This window comes from Salmo salar, chromosome ssa19 (assembly GCF_905237065.1).
Source record: "Salmo salar chromosome ssa19, Ssal_v3.1, whole genome shotgun sequence".
NCBI lineage: Eukaryota > Metazoa > Chordata > Actinopteri > Salmoniformes > Salmonidae > Salmo > Salmo salar.
In genome coordinates, this window is record NC_059460.1 from 48,067,259 (window position 1) to 48,093,490 (window position 26,232).

General features: G+C 42.6%; 5 protein-coding genes across 6 annotated transcripts in view; 3 read left to right on the forward strand and 2 right to left on the reverse strand.

The window, feature by feature from the left end:
• Positions 1-1,807, reverse strand: part of mta3 (metastasis associated 1 family, member 3) — a 40,453-nt gene extending 38,646 nt beyond the window's left edge. The window contains exon 1 of the mRNA XM_014158228.2: positions 1,540-1,807. Coding sequence (XP_014013703.1) covers positions 1,540-1,567 — 28 coding nt within the window. The 5' untranslated portion in view covers positions 1,568-1,807. The remainder of the gene's footprint in view (positions 1-1,539) is intronic.
• A 2,444-nt stretch (positions 1,808-4,251) lies between these two features.
• LOC106578937 (potassium voltage-gated channel subfamily G member 3) lies at positions 4,252-9,804 on the forward strand. The gene is made up of 4 exons (XM_014158225.2): positions 4,252-5,414; positions 7,872-8,046; positions 8,420-8,486; positions 9,185-9,804. Exons 1-4 carry the CDS (start codon positions 4,994-4,996, stop codon positions 9,767-9,769), a joined length of 1,248 nt encoding a protein of 415 aa, XP_014013700.1. The 5' UTR covers positions 4,252-4,993; the 3' UTR covers positions 9,770-9,804.
• A 3,421-nt stretch (positions 9,805-13,225) lies between these two features.
• Positions 13,226-17,326, forward strand: cox7a2l (cytochrome c oxidase subunit 7A2 like). The gene is made up of 3 exons (XM_014158226.2): positions 13,226-13,435; positions 13,767-13,901; positions 16,908-17,326. Exons 1-3 carry the CDS (start codon positions 13,361-13,363, stop codon positions 17,049-17,051), a joined length of 354 nt encoding a protein of 117 aa, XP_014013701.1. The 5' UTR covers positions 13,226-13,360; the 3' UTR covers positions 17,052-17,326.
• A 2,415-nt stretch (positions 17,327-19,741) lies between these two features.
• LOC100196055 (phosphatidylinositol glycan, class F) lies at positions 19,742-23,005 on the reverse strand. Of its 2 annotated transcripts, none has more exons than XM_014158219.2 (6): positions 22,779-23,005; positions 22,239-22,496; positions 22,051-22,142; positions 21,836-21,952; positions 20,243-20,351; positions 19,742-20,132 (listed from the first exon to the last, which is right to left on the reverse strand). In XM_014158219.2, the coding sequence occupies exons 2-6, from the start codon at positions 22,464-22,466 to the stop codon at positions 20,019-20,021; spliced, it is 660 nt and encodes a 219-aa protein (XP_014013694.1). In that variant the 5' UTR covers positions 22,467-22,496; positions 22,779-23,005; the 3' UTR covers positions 19,742-20,018. The 2 variants fall into 2 exon arrangements, with proteins under 2 accessions (XP_014013694.1, NP_001134556.1); NM_001141084.1 differs by having other exon boundaries at positions 19,980-20,132; positions 22,239-22,501; positions 22,779-22,942.
• A 113-nt stretch (positions 23,006-23,118) lies between these two features.
• LOC106578939 (cysteine-rich PDZ-binding protein) lies at positions 23,119-25,415 on the forward strand. The gene is made up of 5 exons (XM_014158227.2): positions 23,119-23,246; positions 23,631-23,696; positions 23,775-23,829; positions 23,920-24,032; positions 24,850-25,415. Exons 1-5 carry the CDS (start codon positions 23,231-23,233, stop codon positions 24,912-24,914), a joined length of 315 nt encoding a protein of 104 aa, XP_014013702.1. The 5' UTR covers positions 23,119-23,230; the 3' UTR covers positions 24,915-25,415.
• Positions 25,416-26,232: the final 817 nt, after the last annotated feature.

The window sequence follows — 26,232 nt, forward strand, 5'->3', positions numbered from 1 at the left end:
GTGGTTGAAATGCATTACTCGACTGAGGGACCTTACAGATAATTGTATGTGTGGGGTAGAGATGAGGTAGTCATTCAAAAATCATGTTCAAACCTATTACTGCACACAAGAGTGTCCATTAAATTTATTATGTGACATGTTAAGCAAATGTTTACTCCTGAACTTATTTAGACTTGCCATAACAAAGGGGTTGAATACTTATTGACTCCAGACATTTCAGCTTTTCATTTTTAATGAATTTGTTTAAAGAAATCTAAAAACATAATTCTGCTTTGACATTATACAGTATTGTGTGTAGGCCAGTAACACAAAATCTCAAATGTTTTTCTTATACCTTGTTTAGTGCTACGTTGATATTGATTACTGCATTGTTGGGTTTGTCGCTTGCAAAAAAAAAAAGCAATTTCACTGTACTTGTGTACGTGACAACTTTAAACTTGATACAATGCAAACACACAGTGACATCCGGTGGAAAACACAGCCCTAAATAACTCTGAAAAAGATGACAATAGATCAGACATCCACGTGACATACATTCCGATACTCTGCAGCCGATAAGAAAAAAAAAGCATCGTTACATTGTTTCCAGATCATCCTTTCACCCAGCAGTGTTTTACGTTATTATACATGCAAGATACTTTCTTTACCCCCGCCTTTGTTGCCCAGGGCAGATGCTCTGGGATAATTATCATAAACAGTAGCTAATGGGACACAATATTTTCATGTCACTTCGATACAAAAAAGTAACTTCTGTATCGAAGTGGCGTGGCAATATTGTTTCCCCACTGGCTCGTCTCGCAAACGTGAAAGACTAGTTCACGTGACGCCATGAGACAATGTCGGAATCAACAGCTAGTTAGCTAGAAGAGAAAAACAGCTAGCTAGGTGGATAACCTGGCAAAACTAACTGCACAGCTAGCTACCTGGAGCAGAGTATCAGTAAAACTACAAGAAACAGATGCATGGGCCATTCCCCTCACACTGTCAAACAAAGCATTATTAGCTGGCTATAGCGGTTAAGATAATTCATTGCATTGGCAACAAAGCATGCACACTTCTAGTCAGGGGACTCGATAGCTAGCTGTTAGCTAGCACAATAAGGAGCCGTATTACATGGATGCGTGCCAAAAAGGAGCCAAATACAAAGGCACCTCTTCCTAACAATAATCATAAAGACAATCCAACGTGCACTCGACAAATCATGCAATGCATGTCTGTGCATGTGTGTATTAAATGGGATTTTACGTGAAAATAAGAGTACATAAAGCTAAAGTAGAAAATGGTCATGTTTATGGTGTAACATGCAAGCTAATGGCTAACTGACTGACTGACTGGTATGGCCACGATAGTCGCAAGGCCTGACCCATTACAATCCCAAATATTTGGAAATCCATGCATTTCTCCTGTAAATGACTGCACACGTTTGCCTGCCAATTATAATCATTTACACTACAGCTATATCTGAGAAAATAACACATTCGCTGGCATTGAGAGAAAATTAGCATGTTTCGACTTCATCAAAAACCCTATGTGACATACCTCCGACCCGGTACATGTTGGCGGCCATTTCTGCCCTCCCGGTGTGTAAAAACACAAACCATAAACTAACCGAAAATGTTATCAATAAATAAAGCGATCAGTTGTTAAAGTCCTGTGGTCGGTTTAAAAAAAAAACGTTGAAGTTAGAAAGTGAGTTTGTGGGGGGGGGTTGAGCGGGAGATTTTGGTGCGGTGCCCCCTATCTGCCTACCTTCTCACAGTACAATACAGTAGTACTGGGCGCGCACACACACACACACACACACACACAGAGAGAGAGAGACACACACAACCAAAAGACTCGGATCAACCCGAAACCATAGGCTTCTAGTGACCGTCCCGGAGGAGAGGGGGAGGGAACCAACAGTTTATATATACACTAGGTGACACATAGGGGGTGCTGTGTTGAAGCCACCGTGTCTCCATCTTGGCACTCCTCGCCGTTGTAAAACATATTTTAGAAGCTATAGAATTGTATTTATTCATGTCTACATTCGTTTTTGCCATACATATTCTATTACGGACACCTTAAAGGTGCAATATGCAGAAATCTCTCCGCCATTTCCTGGATGCTAAAATTCAAATAGTTTGCCTAATTTCAGTTTATGTGACAAAACAAGCAGTGTGGAGGGAATTATTGTACCATCAAAACCGCTGAGTAATGTATTTCCATAACCAAAATTATTGTTTTTTCAGCTGTTTGAAGCTCGTGTACAAAACCGAAAGTAGAAGATAAAAAAAGCAACTTAAGATCGGGAAGCATAGAAATAGCACACAGAGAACAGATCTATTGCTTCTTAGACTTGCTTTTAATCAGAATGAAAGATCTATAACTCACATCTCTATGTGAATTTGGTCGGCTCCCAAAAAAGTTAGATATTGTGGCATTAATGCATACTTTAAAATGATTTAGGTGAGCTTTAAATAAAAATAAATATTTTCCTTAAAGTATACTTTTTTTGTGATTGCTAATGTTACTGGCCCCACTACAACAAAAAACAACAAAAATACTTAAATACGTGTAATTTTGTCCCTGAAAGATTTAGTTGAAATACTGTAGAATTCCATTCATTCCTATGGAGGACTGCTCCTACTGGGGAGTGCCATTATGGCCGACCGGTGGTTTCAAAGCCTCTTGATGGCCAAAACATAGAATCAGTAATCCAGGGTTTATATACATCATTTGAGGGAACTAGCCTAAGCCTACTGCGACGTGACACACACACACACACACACACAAGCACACATCACAAAGTAATTTGAGCTTTGTTACCGCATGCTGCGTCACCTTATAGCCTATTCTGCAGTTCCAGGTTATTCTATAGATGTCTTATATGTTGCTTTACTGCACTAGGCTACACAACAGTATGATGCTGTATAACCTGAATATAGTAGATTACCATAGAAGGCACAGTACAATACCATATACTTGTTTTATAGCACACTGTAAGACCTTTTGTAATTTCAACAGTAAAGCACTGTCGAATGCACTGTAAAAAAACGCAAATGTCTTTTACAGTATTAATTATGGTGCATTATTGGAAAATGTGTGCATGGAAAGAGTTTCTGTCTCATTAACATATTTTAAGGTGTGTCTTGTAAAGTTGCAACCGTAAATGAGAATGTTGTACCCCTACAGAATGCAGTAACATACTGTATTTTAGGAATTCTACAAACCTTGTCCTGAAACTCTACATTAACTTACTGGACAATTGCTGCCAGACATGTACTGAAATTCCGAATACAATATCATAATGCATTTCTGGAGTGCCAAAAACCTTCTGAACACTAATTAGTGCATGGTTTTGTTGTTTCTTAGTCATTAACATATTTTGAGCCTTGCTTTGTACGTGACAATATTTGTTGCACCCATTAGTGAGAGTCCTGTACCAATTCAAGTGATAAGTGTTGGTAGTTCCCTAGCTATTAAATGTATATAGTGAACAGAGTGGTAGTGGGTCTTAAATCTTTTAACGGTTGAATATTTACCCATGTCCAGTTGAGCTGTTTTGCTCATCAATCACGGCCAGTTTGGAAGTCTTTGTTTATGCTTCTAAGAGTGCAAGTATTCCTTAATATCCTGTAATATGTGAATGCCTAGAGCCAACCTGTTTGCTCTAATCCCTTGTAATTACAGTATAATACTGTGGAAATAATTTTCTTACAAGTGAATAGCCACTTTGCCTGTATTGTACTGTGTTTCATTGCTCTGGCATCAAGTTACCTTGAATATCTCAGTAATGTATTGGCACTATCCAGAGATAGTCAGAGATATATCATAAGATATCTTGTTTTAATTACAATTATTTTGGAGACCAATACATTAACTACAACAACATTTTCAGTAATGTTACAGTAAAGTTTTACTTGCCATCACTGTGATATGTGTTTTTTATCAACCTTGGTTGAATGCACTGACAGCACCCGCTAAATGACCAAAATGTAAATGTAAAAAATAAAATCTTGCAACGAACACACATATGTTTCTGCATGGATAATTCCAGTAATATAGTGTAAATTAGATTACAGTAACAATTTAGGTGACATAAAATAGATTACTGTAAAATGGATTACAGTAGCTGAACTGTAAAATAAATGACAGTAACTTACTGGCCAGTTTCTGCCAGTAAGATGCTGTACTTTTTACAGGAAATGTTTTACAGTGTATATCTGGTGAAAACATTCATGTTCACAACAATTCTAGCAAACAAGGTCCATAACACTTGCATTAACAGAAACATTTATTTTAAACTATAGGTTGTCACTGCCAAGTTATCCTTTCCGATGTAATTCGTACTCTTTGTGTCCGAATGTCTGTCTGTCTCTGTCTGTCTCTGAGTCTGTGTGTGGGCGTGAAATATAGGCAATAAGCTGTTCAAAAACGGCCGTATTTCATGTTCTCATCGCCTCTCGTTGACAGCTCTATCCCAGACGTGTTACCATGGTGCGCAATGTTTATCTAGCGTGTGTGTGTGCGCGCGTGCGTGCGTGCATGTGTGTTGAGAAAGGGGGAGATTTGTGACATCACAGAGAGGGAGAGGGGTGGTGGAAAGCGAGTGGTTGGTGCAGACGGAGAAGAGAGAGGAGAGGAGCAGTTTCCATCCCGCTCTGGGTGCAACCTGATCCATCAATCCATGGGAGCAGAGACATTACCCTTTCCTCTATAGTGGAGATCAGTCTGAGTCCATCTCCTGTCTTGTACCAGGCGCTGGCTGTGCGTAAAACACCGAGGAGAGCCTGGAGTCAAGAAGTGCGCCAGGACGGATCCGGAGAACCCGGGTCTATACAGACAGCAGAGGAAGTTTCTGCTCTGCCTGATGGTTATCTCCAGAGTGATTTAGTCATTTGGTTTGCTTGACTTTTGATCTCCGTGGTTGGAGAGGAGATGGGACACCGCCAGACCTGAGGGCATTTCTGGATTGTGAGTGTACGGTTTGGCTACAGTGGAGAGAAAGATGAAGTTCGGTAAGAAGAGCGTCTGTGTACTGAACGTGGGGGGTACCCGGTACGCCTTCCCTGGCGAGGTGATCCGTGATTTCCCACTTCAGCGCGTGAGCCGCCTGCACGCCTGTGTCACGGAGAAGGAAGTCCTCGAGGTCTGCGACGACTACGACCAGGATAGCAATGAATTCTTCTTCGACCGGCACGCGCAAGCCTTTGTCTTCATTATGCTCTACTTGCGCTCCGGAAAGCTCCGATTCGTCCCGGGAGTGTGCGCGCTCTCCTTTTACAGCGAAATGCTGTACTGGGGGCTTGGGAGCGCGCATCTGGAGTTCTGTTGCCAGCGGAGACTAGACGACACCGGTTATTCCGAAGAGGACCTGATTATGCGCGCGGAGGACAACGAGTCCCGGAGCGAGGTGGAGGTGGAGAAAGGTGTGTGTGTGTGTGTGTGTGTGTGTGTGTGTTGTCAGGGGCGTCATGCACTCATTATTTTAGAGGGGGCACAAAAACATGAGGATTGGGGGGGGTTGCATTTCTCAAACACCTGCAATCTAGTGTGTGTTTGTGCACTGGTATATTATGCCTAATTCTATATAATAAAACAAATGTATACCTTTCTGCATAGGTTATCTAAGCATACCTCTTTACCTGTTCAATTGTTATTTTACTTAATGATGCACATTGATTCATTAAGAACTTTTATGCCTTAGGAGTTCAGTACAACTACCACACTGGTATATAGTGTCATAACCCAATAATTAAATACGTTTTAGTCAATTGTGTATCTATTTATTGTCTTTTGAGTTTTGAAAAGAACAATCTAAATGGCTGTCGATCTTTGCATGCATGCATCTAACGATGAATTTCACAGTGGAAAATGTCTATGAATTTATAGCCTGTGATTTTAATTCGCTGTCTATGAATTTCCAACTTCATAAAATTTGCATTTTATTTATTCATCAGGAAGGAGTTAATAGGCTACATATACTGAACAAAAATATAAACACAATGAGGAAGAATTTCAACAATTTTACTGAGTTACAGTTCATATAAGGAAATCAGTCAATTGAAATAAATAAATTGGGCCCTAATCTAAGGATTTCACATGACTGGACAGGGGCTCAGCCATGGGTGGGCCTGGGAAGGCATAGGCCCACCCACTTGGGAGCCAGGCCAAGCAAAATCTGAATTAGTTTTTCCCCACAAAAGGGCTGGTCTCAGACGATCCTGCAGGTGAAGAAGCCGGATGTGGAGGTCCAGGGCTGGCGTGGTTACACGTGGTCTGCGGTTGTGAGGCTGGTTGGACGTACTGCCAAATTCTCAAAAACATTTTGGAGAAGGCTTATGGTAGAGAAATGAACATTAAATTATCTGGCAACAGCTCTGGTGGACATTCCTGTAGTCAGTATGCCAATTGCCAGTGGTGGAAAAAGTACACAATTGTCATACTTGAGTAAAAGTAAAGATACCTTAATAGAAAATGACTCAAGTAAAAGTGGAAGTCACCCAGTAAAATCTTACTTGAGTCAAATTCTAAAAGCATTTGGTCTTAAATAGACATAAGTATCAAAAGTAAATATAACTGCTAAAATATACTTAAGTATCAAAAGTGAAAGTACGAATTATTTAAAATTCAATATATTATTTATTTTATTTATTTAACCTTTGTATTACGCAAACCAGATGGCACAATTTTCCTGTTTTTGTATTTATTTAGGGATAGCAAGAGGCACGCTCCAACACTCAGACATAATTTACAAACAAAGCTTATCCCTACTGCCTCTGATCTAGTGAGTCCGCTAGATCAGAGGCAGTAGGGATGACCAGGGATGTTCTCTTGATAAGTGTGAATTAGGCCAATTTCTTGTCCTTCTTGTCCTGGGTGTCATTGAAAATGTATGGAGTAAAAAGTATATCATTTTCTTTAGGAACGTAGTGAGGTAAAATTAAAAGTTGTCAAAAATATAAATAGTAAAGTACAGATACCACAAAAAACGACTTAAGTAGTACTTTCAAGTATTTTTACATAAGTACTTTACACCACTGCCTTTGCACACTCCCTCAAAACATGAGACATCTGTGGCATTGTGTTGTGTGACAGAACTGCACATTTTAGAGTGGCCTATTATTGTCCCCAGCATATGGTGCGCCTGTGTAAGTAGCATGCTGTTTAATCAGCTTCTTGATATGCCACACCTGTCAGGTGGGTGGATGGTCTTGGCAAAGGAGAAATGCTCACTAACAGGGATGTAAACTAATTTGTGCACTACATTTGAGAGAAATAAGCTTTGTGTGGGTATGGAACATTTTGGGGATCTTTTACTTCAGCTCATGAAACATGAGACCAATACTTTACATGTTGCGTTTATATTTTTGTTCAGTATTGCTTGATCAAATTCATTTACCAACATACCTCAATCACCAGAAGCTAAAATCAACTCAAATGATGTGTGTGTCGCTCTACACTCTCTCTCCTCCACTGGCAATACTGCACACACTAGAGTAGCATCCTGCCTAGGCTATCTCTTTGCTCCTTGTACCTTGGAAAGAACCACTGACTAGGGAGAATGGAGGGGGGAGGGTACTCTTTGCCTGGTCCAGTCAGTGTGCCCCCTCCGCCAAACACCACTGACAGAATAAAAAATAAATAATAATGATGATAAAAGATGGGCTTAAAAATGTTTAGTAATCAATTAAACATCTGAAAAATAAACAAATAGGACAAATCTGAGTTGCCAAGTGCCTTTGTGCCCCCTATGGGCGTTGGGGGCCCCATCTCAAATGCTAGATAGTTAGACGCCACTGTCTGTGTCTGTGTGTAGGCCTTTGAGTGTGATATGTTTGACACATGTAATACAGACCTTTGTGTGTGTGTGTCTGTGTGTGTAGGATCAGGGTGGCTAGAGTGGATGCGTCGGACCTTTGAGGAACCGGGGTCATCGGTGGCAGCTCAACTCCTCGCTTTGCTGTCCGTCATCTTCGTCATCATCTCCATGGTGATGCTGTGTATGAGCACGCTGCCAGATTGGAACACCGCAAAACACAACACAGTGGAAGAGCACAGGTACACACACACACACTCACAAAAGCGCATGCACGCACGCAAGCAGGGGTCATTGAATATCAGTCGAATTGGGGTGTTAGTGTGTGTGAGTGTGTGTATGGGAGTGTGTGTGATGATTGTGGGCTTCTCGGTAAGATTGATCGGTGACAACAAGCAGCCGGATACTGCACAGCAGACAGCCATTGGCTTTAATTTAAAACATTGATTATCCGTACACACAGACCTCTAATAACCTGGCTGCGAATCAATAAGCAATCAGACGTAGCTACAACAATAGGAGATGTTTTGGCTGGTTAACTCTAACAGTCCTCTTGTCTTTGTGTCTCTCCTTTCCTTTCCCTCTCTGTGTTTCTCTTTTTATACCTCCTTACAGGATTGTGGAGGCGGTGTGTATCGGTTGGTTCACAGCGGAGTGTGTGGTGCGTTTCCTCGTGGCTAAGGTGTGTTACTTTTTGGTTCCACACACTAAAATATGATTGTTCCTCAAGGGTTATTTGGTAATGGGGATGGTTCTATGTGGAACCATAATGGCTCAAAGAACACTTGGAACTCTTTAATGGTTCTTTACAGTTCACAAAAGGGTTCTTTGCTCTTTTAGTGATAATTAAAATGTAGGGCGGCTCATTTGAATATTTTGGGGTGTGATTTACGTACAGCTCCTTTTTGTGCAACAATGAGTGAGAGTGTCATTCCAGTTTATCTAGTGTGTTATGTTATGTCATTACATATTATATATGACTGTGGCTAGTGATTGTGTCTTGTGAAAGACTCATGTATGGCTTGTGTAATTTGAGAACAGTTAACTAATTCAGTCAGTGGTTCCCAATTCTCTCCTCAGGGAGCTCCAGATGTTCTAGAGGAAGTTCACTAGATTCAACTTGTCAATTAACACAATAATAACACCCATGGAATTTAAACAATATAATATGGCTGACCATAATTAAAAACCCTGTATTGTTCTACAAAAGGATCTACAAAGAACCATTCAGATTGAGAAAGGTTTTTTATAGAAACATTCTCCATAAAAGTTCTCGAAAGACCATAAAAAATGATTCTATATAATCCCAAAAAGGCTGGTACTTATCCTTCTTTTTTCATTACATTCATTTTATAACCCCAAAATCTAAATCTAATCCAGGACAAGCTGGTCTTCCTGTGTCGGCCGCTGAACCTGATCGACGTGGCGGCCATCACACCTTACTACGTCTCAATGGTGATGCCAGGCGGAGCAGGGGGATTGTCAGGCGTCGCCGGGGTAACCCTGAGGGTTCTGAGGATGATGCGTGTGTTCTGGCTGGTGAAGCTGGCCAGACACTTCCTGGGACTGCAGACTCTGGGGATGACGCTACGCCGCTGTCGTCACGAGATGGCCACCCTCGCCATTTTTCTTACCGTTGCCACGGCAATATACAGCGCATTGGCTCAGCTGCTGGAGCATGGCCTTGACCCTGACCACCGTAACCTTGACGACCGCAGTAACAGAGGAGGAGACTATGCCAGCATCCCAGCTGCCGCATGGTGGGCTGTCATCTCCATGACGACCGTTGGTTACGGTGACGTTTACCCAGTAACGGTTGGTGGGCGCATGCTGGGCGGGCTGTGTGTGGTCAGTGGCATCGTTCTTCTAGCGTTGCCAATCACCTTCATCTACCACAGCTTTGTTCAGTGTTACAACGAACTGAAGTTACGCTCCGCTAGGTACACACACACACACACACACTGAATATACACACACACAGACAGACAGACAGACAGACAGACAGACAGACAGACAGACAGACAGACAGACACACTGAATATACACACACACACACACACACACACACACACACACACACACACACACACACACACACACACACCTGAATATATATACACACACACACACACACACACACACACACACACACACACACACACCCTCTCATCTTCTACAGCTTTGCCCAGCTGCCTAGTTGAAGTGACCCCTTCGGCCCCTCCCCCTGAACATGGAACTTTAATGAACTAATAGACTTTTGGACGTCCCTCGTATCTCCACCAATCCTGTGCCGCCATCTGGAAGCAGGGCAGATGACAGAAGACACACAAAGACCATAAGTCAATGTTTGCATCATATCTCCATGGAAACTACTTTCGCAGAGACAGCTTTTCCCATTTGTGTAGGTTTCAGTCTGAAATAAAAAAAGAGAGAGACAAAGAGAGGATGAGATAGCCTGACAGAGATGAAAGAAACAGACAAAGACAGTCGGCATGAGCTCAGCATAAAAGATCAACAGAGACTGTGTGCGTGTTTGTGTGTGTGAATGCATGTGTGAATTTCTATTGATTTTCTCTTAGCAAACTACAAAGTGACAAATTATGTGTTTCTGGTCTCTATGGGGAACAGGTTTCTCGCCTAGTTCAGTTACTGTATGACTGTCAATCATAGCTGTGACGCTGCTGCTCATACACACACACACACACACACACACACACACACACACACACACACACACACACACACACACACACACACACACACACACACACACACACACACACACACAGCAGACTGTACAGACCATAAACTGTAGCTACAGAATTGTTGACGGGATATGTGATGCTCCATACCCGTTACAGATTGGAATTTCACAAGGAATTTTTCAACTAACCTGTTCTAGGAGATACGATAAGGAAGATACTTGTTTCGTTCTCGATTCAGTAAAAAAAATGTATCTTATAAATGTCTGTGTCTAGTTTCACGTGGTTCTCCAAAAAACAGAGAATATTCAGAAATCCACTTTTTGTATCGAGTGAGAAATGCCTCTTGCATGTGTGTAGATCTTTGTTTTGGTCGTCACCTACTTTTTAACATGTATTTATTTATTTCACCTTTATTTAACCAGTTAGTCCAGTTGAGAACAGGTTCTCATTTACAACTACACATAGCCGCGGCCGCGTCGCATTAAAAACAACGATTTCTTGCAAAGATGTTGGGAAATGCAAGATGTCTGGCAGCTAAAATGGTGAGGGAACTCCTCACTCGGTGCAAAACGTGAACTTAATATCTTTCTGAATATTCTCCGGCAAGAACAGGTTAGTTGAAAAATTCCTTTCGAGGCTTTCCATTAGCCAATCTGTAACGGGTATGGAGCATCACATATCCCATGAACAATTCCGTAGCTACATAAACCATAGTTTCAGACTGGACACAAGTCTGCAGATGATTGGCTGCCTGTGCCTGTGAGTCGCTGTGATTCTGAGAGGAGAAATATGTGAACCAAACACACACACTCTCCCTCTCATCCCCCTGTTCATCCCTCTCTTACTCCCTCTCATCCCCCTGTTCATCTCTCTCATTCCCCTGTTCATCCCTCTCTCACTCCCTCTCATCCCCCTGTTCATCCCTCTCATCCCCCTGTTCATCCCTCTCATCCCCCAGTTCATCCCTCTCTCACTCCCTCTCATCCCCCTGTTCATCCCTCTCATCCCCCTGTTCATCCCTCTCTCACTCCCTCTCATCCCCCTGTTCATCCCTCTCTCACTCCCTCTCATCCCCCTGTTCATCCCTCTCATCCCCCTGTTCATCCCTCTCTCACTCCCTCTCATCCCCCAGTTCATCCCTCTCTCACTCCCTCTCATCCCCCTGTTCATCCCTCTCATCCCCCTGTTCATCCCTCTCTCACTCCCTCTCATCCCCCTGTTCATCCCTCTCTCACTCCCTCTCATCCCCCTGTTCATCCCTCTCTCACTCCCTCTCATCTGACTCTTTGCTTCCTCCTGCTGCCCCCCGCCCTCACTCCTTATGTAGCTGCACTGTTATTAGTGCTTTATGATTGTAATTACAAATGCTTATAAGTTGAACACTCATTAAATCATCCAACTTTATTGGCAAGCAATTTACAGTTGAAGAACATTCTTTGTTTTTGATAGGAGGCATATCTAGGTGCACTTATTTATATCCTAATGTTTAATTGACAGTTAGCCTAATAAACAAATTATAAACCTTTATAAAGATAATCTAATTGTAAGTTTAACCCTGTCTTCTTTGGTACTGTCACAGTTCCTTCCACCAATTTAATGCCCTTTGAACGTTTGAAAAAAATGTATATTTCATAAAACTTCATAGAAAACAATTTTTCCCATCTCAAGAGGTAAAAAAGAAAGAAAACAAATACTATAGTAAGTGTCTATTAAGTGCCAAATAAAGTAATAGGGTTGACTGTAACAGGGTTGACTGTAACAGGATTGACTGTCATAGAGGTGACTGTAACAGGGTTGACTGTGACAGGGTTGACTGTAACAGGATTGACTGTAACAGGGTTGACTGTAATAGGGTTGACTATAACAGGGTTGACTGTAATGTGGTTGACTGTAGCAGGGTTGACTGTAATAGGGTTGACTGTAACAGAGTTGACTGTAATAGGGTTGACTGTAGCAGAGTTGACTGTAATAGGGTTGACTGAAGCAGGGTTGACAATTTCATCTTAAATCAGCCACAATGCCCATTGTGTGTTGTGTGCAACAGGGTGTGGCAATTGAATGCAAGCTTCACTATTATCTATTTTTTACATTGTTAAAACATTTCTAGCCTGTCTATCAATGGGTAACAGAGTTGACGTGTTATGCTCCACGCACTCAGTTTTCCACCACAAAACATCAGGAAATGGCCCCAAACAGTAGAACCAGCTCACCTGCTTTTACACTAGGATTTGGCTTTTAGATGTTCAATGTTTATTTAGGGAAAAATATTTAAAAATAAATAGTTTCACCATATTAAATCGAGAGTTCAGTTCACATAACAGGGTTGCCCTTGCATTAAAGGAACAGATGTAGCCTATGTGAATCAGTAAATCACATAAAATAAAAAATAATCTTCAGAAATGACTTTCTCAAAGCAACAAAAATAACTAGGGCTTTACAATGACAGTGAACACTAGCAGAAATATTGGGGTTATGTGAGTTGAAATCTCCCTAGAAATCACAGAGGGTGCACAAAGGGAATTCTGAATTTTGCCACTTTAGCAAGTCTTTATTCATATAACAAAACTGATTGATTTAATTCTTCATGAAGTCTATATTAAAGAGCACTTCACTTAATATAACAGGCTTTTAAAATGTAATATTGGTGCACAATTTCTACTTAAAATATCAAAGGGACGCAATACTATAGCTGTTGCATTTCTGAACGGGCAGTGCAGAGACACCTCAGTGCGTCACTTTCCGTCGACGCTGCCTCGGGAAAGACCCTTTTCGCCGGGTGTATTTGTCGAGAGAAGCTGTGTGTTTTGTAACAGTAACTACTCGCCATCTGACCTGTCCTTCATCTGGCAACATGACATACTACAAGTTCAGCGGGTTCAGCCAGAGGTTGACAGGGTCGGCACCGGCCACCGCCTACAGTCCGCAGGTAAGCCCGGGAGTGCCCTAGTCGGACAGTGAGAGGCTGGGTACCTGGCGTTAGTGACCTTCATTAACTAACGGTGCTGCGATGGCTGACAGAACAGCGTATCCGAGAGGCCCGAGCCTAAACGTGAAAAATGTATTTCTTTGAGTTGTGTTAATGGGATATGAATATTAATAGTTTTTATCTTGACCATGGCTTGTGTAACTAGTTAGCAGCGTCCCTCCTGTCCCCACTGAGTTTACTAGCACCTGGTTATTTTACTTGTCAAAAGGTGCTTCAAGGAGTTGTCCTAACTTGTGTTGGTGTTGAGATAAAACTGTGTGTTCTGTTCCAGGGTCTGAGGTCTGGTTTGCCAGCAGAGCCTCCCACCATGACGTTTGCTACACCCACCAAGATGGTGTCAGAGTCAGGGGCCATGGTGGAATACCTAGGGGTGAACAAGGTGCCATACTTCCAGAGACTGTTCCAGGTACACACTCACTCACTCCTCTCACACTCCCCCTTTCTCTATCCTCTAAACCTTTTTCCCCTCAGGAGACTGAAAAGATTTGGCATGGTTTCCCAGATCCTGAAAAGGTGATACAGCTGCACCATCGAGAGCATCATGACCGGTTGCATCACCGCCTGGTATGGCATCTGACCGTAAGGCGCTACAGAGGGTAGTGCGAACGGCCCAGTACATCACTGGGGCCAAGCTTCCTGCCATCCAGGACCTATATAATAGGCGGTGTCAGAGGAAGGCCCATAAAATTGTCAGAGACTCCAGTCACGCAAGTCATAGATCGTTTTCTCTGCTACCGCACGGCAAGCGGTACCGGAGCGCCAAGTCTAGGACCAAAAGGCTCCTCAACAGCTTCTACCCCCAAGCCATAAGACTGCTGAACAATTAATAAAATCGCCACCAGACAATTTACATTGACCCCCCCCCCCCTCCTTTTTGTACACTGCTACTCGCTGTTTATTATCTATGCATAGTCACTTAACCCCCACCTACATGTACAAATTACCTCAACTAGCCTGTACCCCCACACACTGACTCGGTACCGGTGCCCCCTGTATATAGCCTCGTTAATATTATTCTAATTGTGTTACTTTTTGTTATTAGTTTTTATTTTAGTCTACTTGATAAATATTTTCTTAACTCTTTCTTGAACTGCACTGTTGGGTGTAGGGGGCAGTATTTCCACGGCCGGATGAAAAACGTACCCAAATTAAACTGGTTACTACTCGGGCCCAGAAACTAGAATATGCATATTATTAGTAGATTTGCATAGAAAACACTCTGAAGTTTCTAAAACTGTTTGAATGATGTCTATGAGTATAACAGAACTCATATGGCAGGCAAAAACCTGAGAAAAATCCAACCAGGAAGTGGGAGATCTGAGAATTGTAGTTCTTCTTTTGAATCCCTATCGAAACTACAGTGTCTGTGGGGTCACGTTGCACTTCCTAAGGCTTCCATTGGCTGTAAACAGCCTTCAGAAAGTCTCCTTCAGAAAGTCAACAGCCTTTCCATCATTCTCCTGTTACTGGGCAGAGAATAGTAGCTCAGTCAATGAGTGGACTGCCTATGGACAAAGGACTTGGTGATCCGCGAGCGTGCCGTTGCTTCTTTTTCTCCTGGAATGAATACGCTATTGTCCGGTTGGAATATTATCGCATTTTTACGTAAAAAATACCCTAAAGATTGATTGTAAGCAACGTTTGACATGTTTCTACGAACGGTAATGGAACATTTTGACTTTTCGTGTCTCGAATTACGCTTGCTCATTATGCCTTTGGATAGTGACCTGAACGCACAAACAAAACGGAGGTATTTAGACATAAATATGGATTATTTCGAACAAAAACAACCATTTCTTGTGGAAGTAGCCATCCTGGGAGTGCATTCTGACGAAGATCAGCAAAGGTAAGAGAATATTTATAATACTAATTCTGAGTTTAGGTGACCCCAGAACTTGGTGGGTGTCTGTATAGCTTGCTTTGATGGCGAGCTATGTACTCAGAATATAGAAAAATGTGCTTTCGCCGAAAAGCTATTTTAAAATCTGACATAGAGGTTGCATCAAGGAGTACTGTATCTATAATTCTTAAAATAATTGTTATGCATTTTGTCAACGTTTATGATGATTATTTTTGTAAATTGAAGCGCTCATTCACCGGAAGTTTTTGGTGGGAATACATTTTCTGAACATCACGTGCCAATGTAAAATGCTGTTTTTGGATATAAATATTAACTTTATCGAACAAAACATACATGTATTGTGTAACATGATGTCCTAGGAGTGTCATCTGATGAAGATCGTCAAAGGTTAGTGCTTCATTTAGCTGTATTTTGGGTTTTTGTGACACATCTCCTTGCTTGGAAAATGGCTGTGTGGTTATTTTTGTCTATGTACTCTCCTAACATAATCTAATGTTTTGCTTTCGCTGTAAAGCCTTTCTGAAATCGGACAATGTGGTTACATTAAGGAGAAGTGTATCTTTACAATGGTGTAAAATAGTCGTGTGTTTGAGAAATTGAAATTATTCGATTTTTGATGTTTTGTATTTCGCGCCCTGCTGTTCCATTGGATGTTGGCTAGGCGTTCCGCTGCTGTCCTCAACAGGTAAGGGCTTGTAAGTAAGCATTTCATGGTAAAGTCTACACTTGTTGTATTCGGCGCATGTGACAAATAAAGCCATAGTAAACAGTTGTATTCGCTCTCAAAATCGGAGTTCCTTGAGTTTTCCAGACGTAGCCCACCTAGGCTAAATGCCTATGATGGAAATCAACACTCATATGCTGCCATAGTTTTTTTTTTTTATACAGGTAGCCTATTTTACTGAAACCCTAGCCTACAGCCCAATATGTTTTAAACTACAACTTTAGCATAGCATCTCTTCTAATTCTTTTCTACAAATGACCCACTCAATATCTAGACCCCCCCCCAAACATGCATTTAATTTGAACTTCATCAATTTAATTGGCTGTAAGCTACAATGGTGATAGCCTATTGTCAATAAATGACTTTGACAATAAATTACATCGATAACGTCATGTGTAATTCCAAAACACAATCCGGTTGATAAATGTATAGAATTCCGTTGCATTCATGCATTGTTACACTGGCACTGTCCTATAAGCACTATCCTATACATAATGTTGGCACTGGCAGTCAAACTTAGCAACACTAAGTAGACACTAACTATACATGTCACAATTCAATGTTACAGTGCACCAACAGTCTATTTTCGGACAATTTATCGGCTAATTTGACCAGTATTGCTCCGCATAGACGCAAGGAAAAAGAAACGTTCTTTCTAAGTTGACGGGCTATATGCTCGTGACGCCGTTGACGCTCGCGGACGTCTGTTTTCTGTTTTTCACTCCCATGTATTCTATTTCCAGTTGAGCACGCTCGTTCACACACGTAAACTCAGCCTGTGTGATTTGTGCTTAACAGTCCCCTCTCTTTCTCTGTCCCTGCCTCAGACGTCAGATGGCGTTCCAGTCCATCTGAAGAGAGGTGTCCCTGACAGACTGTTGTACCGCACCACCATGGCCCTGACAGTAGGAGGAGCACTTTACTGCCTCGTGGCCCTCTACATCGCTGCACGACCCAGGAAAACGACCTAAACCCAGTCCAGCCCAATATCCCCAGCCAAGTTCACCGGGGGTCTGTTCAGAAGGGCCCAACATTACACCTCACTGATGACACCCCTGGCTTGGCCCAGGACCCGACACCTATCATATCATCCACGGCTCGAACACTGAAACTATACAGAGCAAATGTGTTGAAAATGAGGAGGAACAAAAATATGAATGTAATTATATGAGAACGTGTGATGTCTGTCTGTCACATTTGTATAAAAAGAAGTTGATAAATGTGATTAAAAACAGTTAAATACCCAGTGATCCTCTGTCCTTTATTGGCATGGTTCCCAAAGCACCCAACTGTGTCTCGTCTGCTCTGAGGCACAGATCTGGGGAAGGTTACCAAAAAAATTCTGCAGAATTGAAGGTCCCCAAGAACAGTGGCTTCCATCATTCTTAAATGGAAGAAGTTTGGAAACACCAAGACTCTTCCTAGAGCTGGCTGCCTGTCCAAACTGAGCAATCGGGGACGAAGGGTCTTGGTCAGGGAGGTGACCAAGAACCCGATTATCACTCTGACAGAGCTCCATAGTTCCTCTGTGGAGATGGGAGACCATCTCTGCAGCACTGCACCAATCAGGCCTTTATGGTAGAGTGGCCAGACGGAAGCCACTCCTCAGTAAAAGGCACATGACAGCCCGTTTGGAGTTTACCAAAAGGCACCTAAAGGACTCTGACCATGAGAAACAAGATAGAATTATTTGACCAGAATGCCAAGTGTCATGTCTGGAGGAAACCTGGCCCCATCCCTACGGTGAAGCATGGTGGTGGCAGCATCATGCTGTGGGGATGTTTTTTTTAGCAGTAGGGACTGGGAGACTTGTTAGGATCGAGGGAAAGATGAACCGAGCCAAGTACAAAGAGATCCTTGATGAAAACTTGCTCCAGAGCACTCTGGACCCTCAGACTGGGGCGAAGGTTCACCTTCCAACAGGACAACGACCCTAAGCACACAGCCAAGACAACGCAGGAGTGGCTTCGGTACAAGTCTCTGAATGTCCTTGAGTGGCCCAGCCAGAGCCCGGACTTGACCCGTGATTATTATTATTTGACCCTGCTGGTCATCTATGAACATTTGAACATCTTGCCCATGTTCTGTTATAATCTCCACCCGGCACAGCCAGAAGAGGACTGGCCACCCCTCATATCCTGGTTCCTCTCTAGGTTTCTTCCTAGGTTCCGGCCTTTCTAGGGAGTTTTTCCTACACCGTGCTTCTGCACCTACATTGCTTGCTGTTTGGGGTTTTAGGCTGGGTTTCTGTACAGCACTTTGTGGCATCAGCTGATGTAAGAAGGGCTTTTTAAATAAATTTGATTGACCCTGAACCCCATCCAACCTGACAGCTTGAGAGGATCTGCAGAGAAGAATTGGAGAAACTCCCCAAATGCAGGTGTGCCAAGCTTGTAGTGTCATACCCAAGAAGACTTGAGGCTGTAATCGCTGCCAAGAGTGCTTCTACAAAGTACTGAGTAAATGGTCTGAATACTTATGTAAATGTTTTTATTTTACCATTTGCATACATTTCTAAAAAACTGGTTTTGCTTTCTCAATATGGGATATTGTGATTGAGATTGAGGGGAAAAAACAATGTAATCCATTTTGCATTAAGGCTGTAGCTGAACAAAATGTGGAAAAATTCAGGGGGTTTGAATACTTTTCAAATGCACTGAACAACATTGGCTCTCTCACTGACCGACAGCTTTAGAATGGATGTGACAGACCTATTCCCACACAGCTTTAGACAGCCTACAGACTTCTGCCAGAGTAAGTGTGTGTTTCTGAAAGACCTCCTCCGTCTGGTGCAGTCTGAGCTGCTGTTCACTTGGCTCTTGGACGCCCTTCATCTCTTGTGGAGGGGGTGGCTGGCTGTGGCGTTATGCCGGATGCTCCTCTTTGCCTCTATAAGCCATAGAGACATGTCAAGCTCTTTCCTCATTTTATTTGCTAAGGTTTTACATCTACAGGTTCCCTTGGCTGACACTAGGCTGCCCAGCTACATATACATCTACCCCGTCTCATCCAATCCGGTGTCTCTCCCTCCTTCACCCTTTCTCTGATTGTGTCACGACGACCCACTACAGCTCTCTATCGTCTGTTCTATTGTTCCTGCTCTTAGAGAGGGAGAGACTGGAGAGAACAGCATGTCAGTAACTCTACCTGTCACCAAGAAGGGGGAGAAAGACTGAGGTAAACAGAGAAAAAGCAGTGTGGAGGGGGAGAGGGTAATAAAAATGAGGGAGCGCTTGTATGATCAGACCGCTGAAGACAAATGGTCATGAAATATTAATCCTTCTATTAGAGAGTATTGACTCATTCCACAGCCCATTTCAGAACCCACTCACCCCCTTATTGCACTCCCTCCCTCTCCTCTTTCTTTCTGCACACTCTACCCCCTTCCCCTTCTCCCTCGAACACAAGGTAAAGATTGGAGCAATTCTCCAGGGAGGAACAAAAGACAAATTGCCTTTCAGTGCACAGCAACACACACACAGCCCCGCCATAGTACAGAAAATGAATCAATGAAGTCGTGATATTGAAAGATGACAGCTAGAGTAATTGGAACAGTGTGTGTAATGCATAGCTGTGGCAGTCACTGTTTTGTTGTCTGTAATTACCCAGTTACAAGCCTATTGGATCAACCATAATCAGAGAAATACAAAGAAAACGTCTGTAGAGAACTAAGACTTTATTTGTCAAAAGGGAAGTCTGGAATCTTTTTTGACGGCAACATATTTTACAGGAGAGAGCCTGTCCACTCCAACAGTCCAGTACATATTCAGATACCAATGGAATACAGCAGGAATACTACAGGGATAATGGATCAGCTGCCTGGAGGACTGACATATAAACCATATGCACGTATAGAAACGCACACTCTCCCCAGTCCATCACATCCTCACTCACTCTCCCCAGTCCATCACATCCTCACTCACTCTCTCCCCAGTCCATCACTTGATCTTGTAGGTGAGGTGTTTGCGGTGCCAGTGGATCCAGGCGGGGGCGGCGACTAGCCCAGTCAGGTAACCAATCACTGCACCCAGACTGCAGGAGACGGGCCACACCTACAGACAATTGTAGATAGAAAATCAATGTGTAGAACAGACATGGCTTGCTGATATGAAAGTAAGGAATTGTGTCAATCTACTCATGGCCTTTCTGTGAGTGTTCTGACCTGCCAGGGCCGGTCCCAGTCCAATGGGATGGGGAAGGCTCCTAGCCAGGCTCCGACAACACTGCAGCCAACCACCATCTGTAGAGAGGTGTCCCACACCGACATGGCCCTGAAACACACACACAACTATTGTGTAAACCTTGTCTTCATTTGGAAAATGTTCTATAACTTTCATTCACTTTAAAAAGTATAGGTTGTGTAGATCTGTAGGGAGAATTTTTTTCTCTCTTTTTAGATTTAATTTTAAGCCAGCAAAATGTGACAAAAGCAGGTGTAGAATATCTATAGGCACCATATAGATATTTAACACACAAAGCATCTTCATTGTGAAGCTTGTGATGTAGTTGTGAAGACTGCCTCCTAGTGGACATACGAGAGAGAGCAGCAGAGAGAAAGAAGGAGTTGGAGAAAGAGCTGGGTGACGGCTTAAAAATCATTTTTTTCCTAACGTATGGGAGATTCACAATATCTCGAAAAACATTTTTATTTCTAAATAAGCTTTGTTGCACAATTAATGATCAATACACTACATTTAAAACAGTCGGGAATAATGAAATGAATTCAGGTACAATTGTACCTAGGCCTAAATATAAGCCTTCAACCCTAATTTAATTATTTGATCAAAATAGTTTAACCTGCTTTTTGTTGTTGCCGCAATAAATCCCTTATCTGGCTCTCAAGTCTATGAAAATGCAGTTTTTGTCACAAATGTAAGCTGAACCATGCACAACCACTGATAATGACCAACTCCTGGTAGCAGGTATTATAGGAAATGAACACAGGTCTCATAAACAATCTCTCAAGCACAAGTCCACCTGCTAGTGAGTAGCCAGCTAATCTTTATATTTATATTAAAGCCAACTTGTATCCATTTGCTTGCTAACCAGGTAGAACAGGTCAACTGTTATGAATACACCCGCCTGTCGGTCTCCAACTGTTTGAACAACATTGCCTGTTCCTTATATAAATACATATTTTTATGCTCATGGCACATTTACAAAACACAGACTAGACAGCCAGCACATAACAGTCTGGCTAAAATGCTGCTAGCGGTACCACAATGCCACCTGTGAAAGAAACTGAGCATACAGTACATTTTTCACAATCATGTTCATTGATACTCCCGTTTTGTAGGCTCTGCTGTTCTACATTTTGGGAGTTGAGACATAAAAAGGGTACCTTTACAAAGTTGAAGTTCTATTACAGTAAAATAATGTCTCAATGTGATTTGGTGTCCATATCACCGATTCTGTTGGACCAAACCTCAAACGCAAATAGCGAGTTGAAACTGCTTGTTGTCAGAGAGGAAGAAGATGCTTTCATTGTTGTTGTTGTTGTGAGTGACAGGGGGAGGGGATTGGTGTCTATGTGCAAGTGGGAAGGTGCACACAGCACAGACGGAGGGAAGGAGATGAGACCAATAAGACAAACACTCAGAAAAACCTAGATTCTTGCAATAAAGGTATTTGGAACTTTGCGCTAATTTCAAATGATCACCCAGCCCTAGTTGGAGAGAGAGTTTGACTAGAGAGAGAATACGAGGATCAGGAAATGCATGAGACCGAGAGAGTCAGAGGTAGATAGAGGTAGTACCCATGTCGACTGAACACTCTTATCCAAGCCTGGACGTTGGGCCCGAGGACACAGACACACCTCAGAGTGGTTAGACTGGTCAACAACACCGCCAGAGAGAACGTCTCCAACGCAGTCCTAACACAATGAAAAGAGTCAGAAACAAAGACTTACAACACAATCTGACACACCCAATCTTGGCAGTTGGAAACACACATACTCTTGGCAGAACTCACTCCAGTAGCGGTGCTCCATACAGGATCACTACAGTGTGGAAGAACAGACAGGAAAGGAGCAGGTAGAGACAGGAACGTACCAACCTAGACACCTGAAGGAGAGGACGAGGAGATTATCAGCTTATACTGTTCAGTTCTGGTCTGATATGAAACTGATCATAACCTCAGATGTGTGTATGCCTCTGTACCTTGTAGGTGATAGTGTGTTTCTTGGTGGGGGAGCTGACCCCCAGCAGCCAGAACAGGGTGATGTTGACCACGGCAACGGCCCCGGCAACAGAGTACAGCCACAGCAGGTGGGTCCCGTACACAGAGAAACCTGGCACTAGCACCGCTGGCACCACTGTCGCCATAAACACCCCTGACGCCATGATGGCGTGGCTGGACGCCATCTGTCTGATCTCCTGGTCCCACATGGTGCTGGAGAGAGGTCTGGTCAGGTCTACCTGTACTGAGATAGGAAATATGGTATTATGGTAACATGTTGCATCGACTGAGAGGAAAAGACGTAGCCGTTACAGGGCGAGTCCACAACCACCTGTACAATAAAGGCATGGTTAAAACATGCAGACTCAGGGCTGGCAGACAGAGCTGGTTGCATTGTTAATCATTCATCATAATAGTTTGAGCCACTAAACCCCTGGCAATAACTCTAACAGCTATTAGCACAAAACCAACTAACTAGGGCAGAAACAAGCAGTGCCAGTGGATATTCTGAATCGCCTTACAATGAGAACCTCTTGCTTCTGAGATGTTGCGACGTTGACGTTTTTTGGCTGCTAGCTACTGCCTTTGTGGCCTAGCTAGCTTCATCCTTAGACATATGACAGTAGCTACTATTCTAAATGAGACAAATTAACTATACGTGACAGTTGTTCTACATTCCACATAGACACGGACGATAATGTAGTGTTCATTCATCAGACGCACTTCCGTAAACATGCTGCCGAGCAAGGTCAGATGCTTGGATTCTTATTGGCTGCCAAATATGTCAGTCAACTATGTCATTGACTGACATATTTGGCAGCCAATAAAAATTTACCCCACCTGGGAGATCAACGAATCAGATTCCGATGTCCCAGACGAACAGGAAGTTTACAATCGTTGTTGACACACGAGCTACACATTTAGGTACAATTTCTTAGCGAAAATTGTTGCTTTTTGTCTAAACAAAGAAAACATGGTTTGCGACAATTGTAAGTACGACCTTTTCAGGAGTATTAGCATTTCTGTCCGTAAAGCATGTTATAATGCTGACGTTAGAAAGCGATGCTGTGTTAGCAGATGGCAGCTATCTTAACGTTACTCTGGCTAGTTAGCTGGCTAGCTAACGTTAGCTGATTCTGTTTATCTGAGCAACAGTATCTAACTAGAAACTATTGCAGAAGGCTTGTTTTGTTGTGTAGTCTACGTAATTAGCATGCCCTATTGTGTATCCGAGAACGAACGAGAAGTGTTTGTGTGACTCCTGCAGCTAGTAATGAATTCCCATCTCTCCCCATCTTTTTTCTTAATTTCTCCTATTTCTTAACTTTTCTTCCTCGTCCTCTATCTCTTCTCTTTTTCTCTTTTTCTCTTAGGTGAGAAAAAGCTGGGCAGGGTGATAACTCCAGACACCTGGAAGGATGGAGCGAGAAACACTACAGGTTACAGAATTTTGTATTACAATGTTTAGAATTCTTTGATACTCATTATTCATTACAGTATTGTATTATGTTTATTAGAGAGCGGTGGGCGGAAGCTGAACGAGAACAAGGCTCTGACATCTAAGAAGGCCAGGTAAGACCGTTGTTGTTGTTGAATGATGGGAGCGGGTGGATGTTGTATATGGTCAGTAAATATGTTACAGTAATATGATTATGTCAACAGGTTTGATCCTTATGGGAAGCCAGGAAAGTCAGGCTTTGGCATCTGCAGAATCTGCAAGAGCTCTGTTCACCAATCAGGATCTCACTACTGCCAGGGCTGTGCCTACAAGAAAGGTACTACCGTAAATTCCGGACTATAAGCCGCAACTTTTTTCCCAGCTTTGAACCTCGCGGCTTAAACAATGACGCGGCTAATATATGGATTTTTCCCGCTTTCAATTTTTTTTCTGCAAAAAAACATTCTGTGACGTGCTCAGTTTTTTGGCGGCATGAAGCTTTCATTAGACCAATGAAATTGCCGAACGGTTAAGGTCAAACAACTTTTTTGTTTACTGTTTAGATTAAATCGAGCGCTCTCAAACTTCCCATCATTCTGATTACGGTAGTCATTTTGTCACCCTCATCATGGCAAAGACACAGAGAAATGCATATGATGCAGTTTTCCAGTTGAAGGTGATTGATCTGGCTGTTGGAAAAGGAAATAGAGCTGCTGCACGGGAGCTTGGTCTTAATGAGTCGATGATAAGACGTTGGAAACAGCAGCGTGAGGAATTGACTCAGTGCAAAAGACAACTAAAGCTTACTGCAATTTTTTTATTTTTTGTTACAAGCCGTGTTTCGTTAAAGCCTATTTATTTTTGTTACAAGCCGTGTTTCGTTAAAGCCTGTGTAAAGTTCATTTGTTTCAATGTACTGGTAGGCACCTGCGGTTTATAGACATGTGCGGCTTATTTATGTTCAAAATAATAAAACATTTTAAATTCAGTGGGTGCGGCTTATATTCAGGTGCGCTTAATAGTCCGGAAATTACGGTATATCTACCTAAGCACACACACCATGTTTTATTACATTTTGGTTGCTCTTTCAGAAGCAAATTGTGTGACACTTTCACCTGATAACAATCTCCCTTATCTCCCTTTTTCTTTCTCAGGTATCTGTGCCATGTGTGGGAAAAAGGTTCTGGACACCAAGAACTACAAGCAGACCTCTGTCTGACAGGCTTCTGACAGGCCACCAGGATGACCGGAGAGAGGGAGAGGGGAGGAAGGTGTGCACGAGGAATGACGACTTTATCCTGTTGTTTAGACCCCCTGTCTAAAACACTCATAGCAGAGTTGCAGTCAAGGGGTTTTTACTCTGTGTGTGTGTGTGTGTGTGTGTGTGTGTGTGTGTGTGTGTGTGTGTGTGTGTGTGTGTGTGTGTGTGTGTGTGTGTGTGTGTGTGTGTGTGTGTGTGTGTGTGTGTGTGTGACAGATGTGGAGCAGGGTTTCCCTCCCTATTGTAAAGCTCCTATAATTTTCAGCTTTGTAGCAGCAATACGTGGCCAGCACTGTTCCACACACCAAATCGGAGACTACTTTTAGTTTTAATAGCTGAACTGATGGTTTCTCTCCTGTTGTGTAAAATCTGCTCTGATACAGGAGTTTCCTTTTATTGATTCTTTGTGAATTATATCAAGTGTTATGTTTTGAGTGCATAAAAATATTCAATATGTAATGGCAATGACAGGATTATTTATTACTTTTGTGTAGTTTCAGACGAAAAGCATAACAAGTATGTCTGTTCAATGTACATGGTCTTCTTATTCAGTAGGCATGATCACGAGTCATTACCCTCTTCTGTGTCTTGCCGTGTTCACGTGCTAGTCGTTTTCTCTGAGATTTCTGACTGTCTAACTGGTTTAACACGGCACATGTATAACTACAACCAGCTAGCTAGTCAGAAATTTCTTGAGTTTCCTAATTCCGACTAGCATGTGAACGTGGGATCTCTGTCAGCTCTATGCCCCACAGGGATTGGTTTAGAACCTCTGACATCATCATGATGTGACACAGCATGCTGTAACTTCCTGTGCAACCCAGGGTCAGGTTAGAGAACAGAGGTTGGCTAAGTCATTGACATTTAAATGTCCTGTCTACCCTCAGGCTCTCCACTCTACCCCACCATACACACATCCAGCCTGTTACACAGAAAGGAAGAGCCAAACCACTACCGTCGTAGTGATATTGTTTTATTGAGAACACACGATTCATGAAAACAAATATGGCAACATAGAGAGAGGAAAACATTGTTGCACATATTAAGAAAAAAACAGGAATACTTTCCTAATATTGAGTTGCACCCCCTTTTGCCCTCAGAACAGCCTCAATTCGCCAGGGCATGGACAACAAGGTGTTGAAAGAGTTCCACAGAGATGTTGGTCCATGTTGACTCCAATGCTTCCCATAGTTGTGTCAAGTTGGCTGGATGTCCTTTGGGTGGAGTACCATTCTTGATACACACAGGAAACTGTTGAGTGTGAAAAACCCAGCAG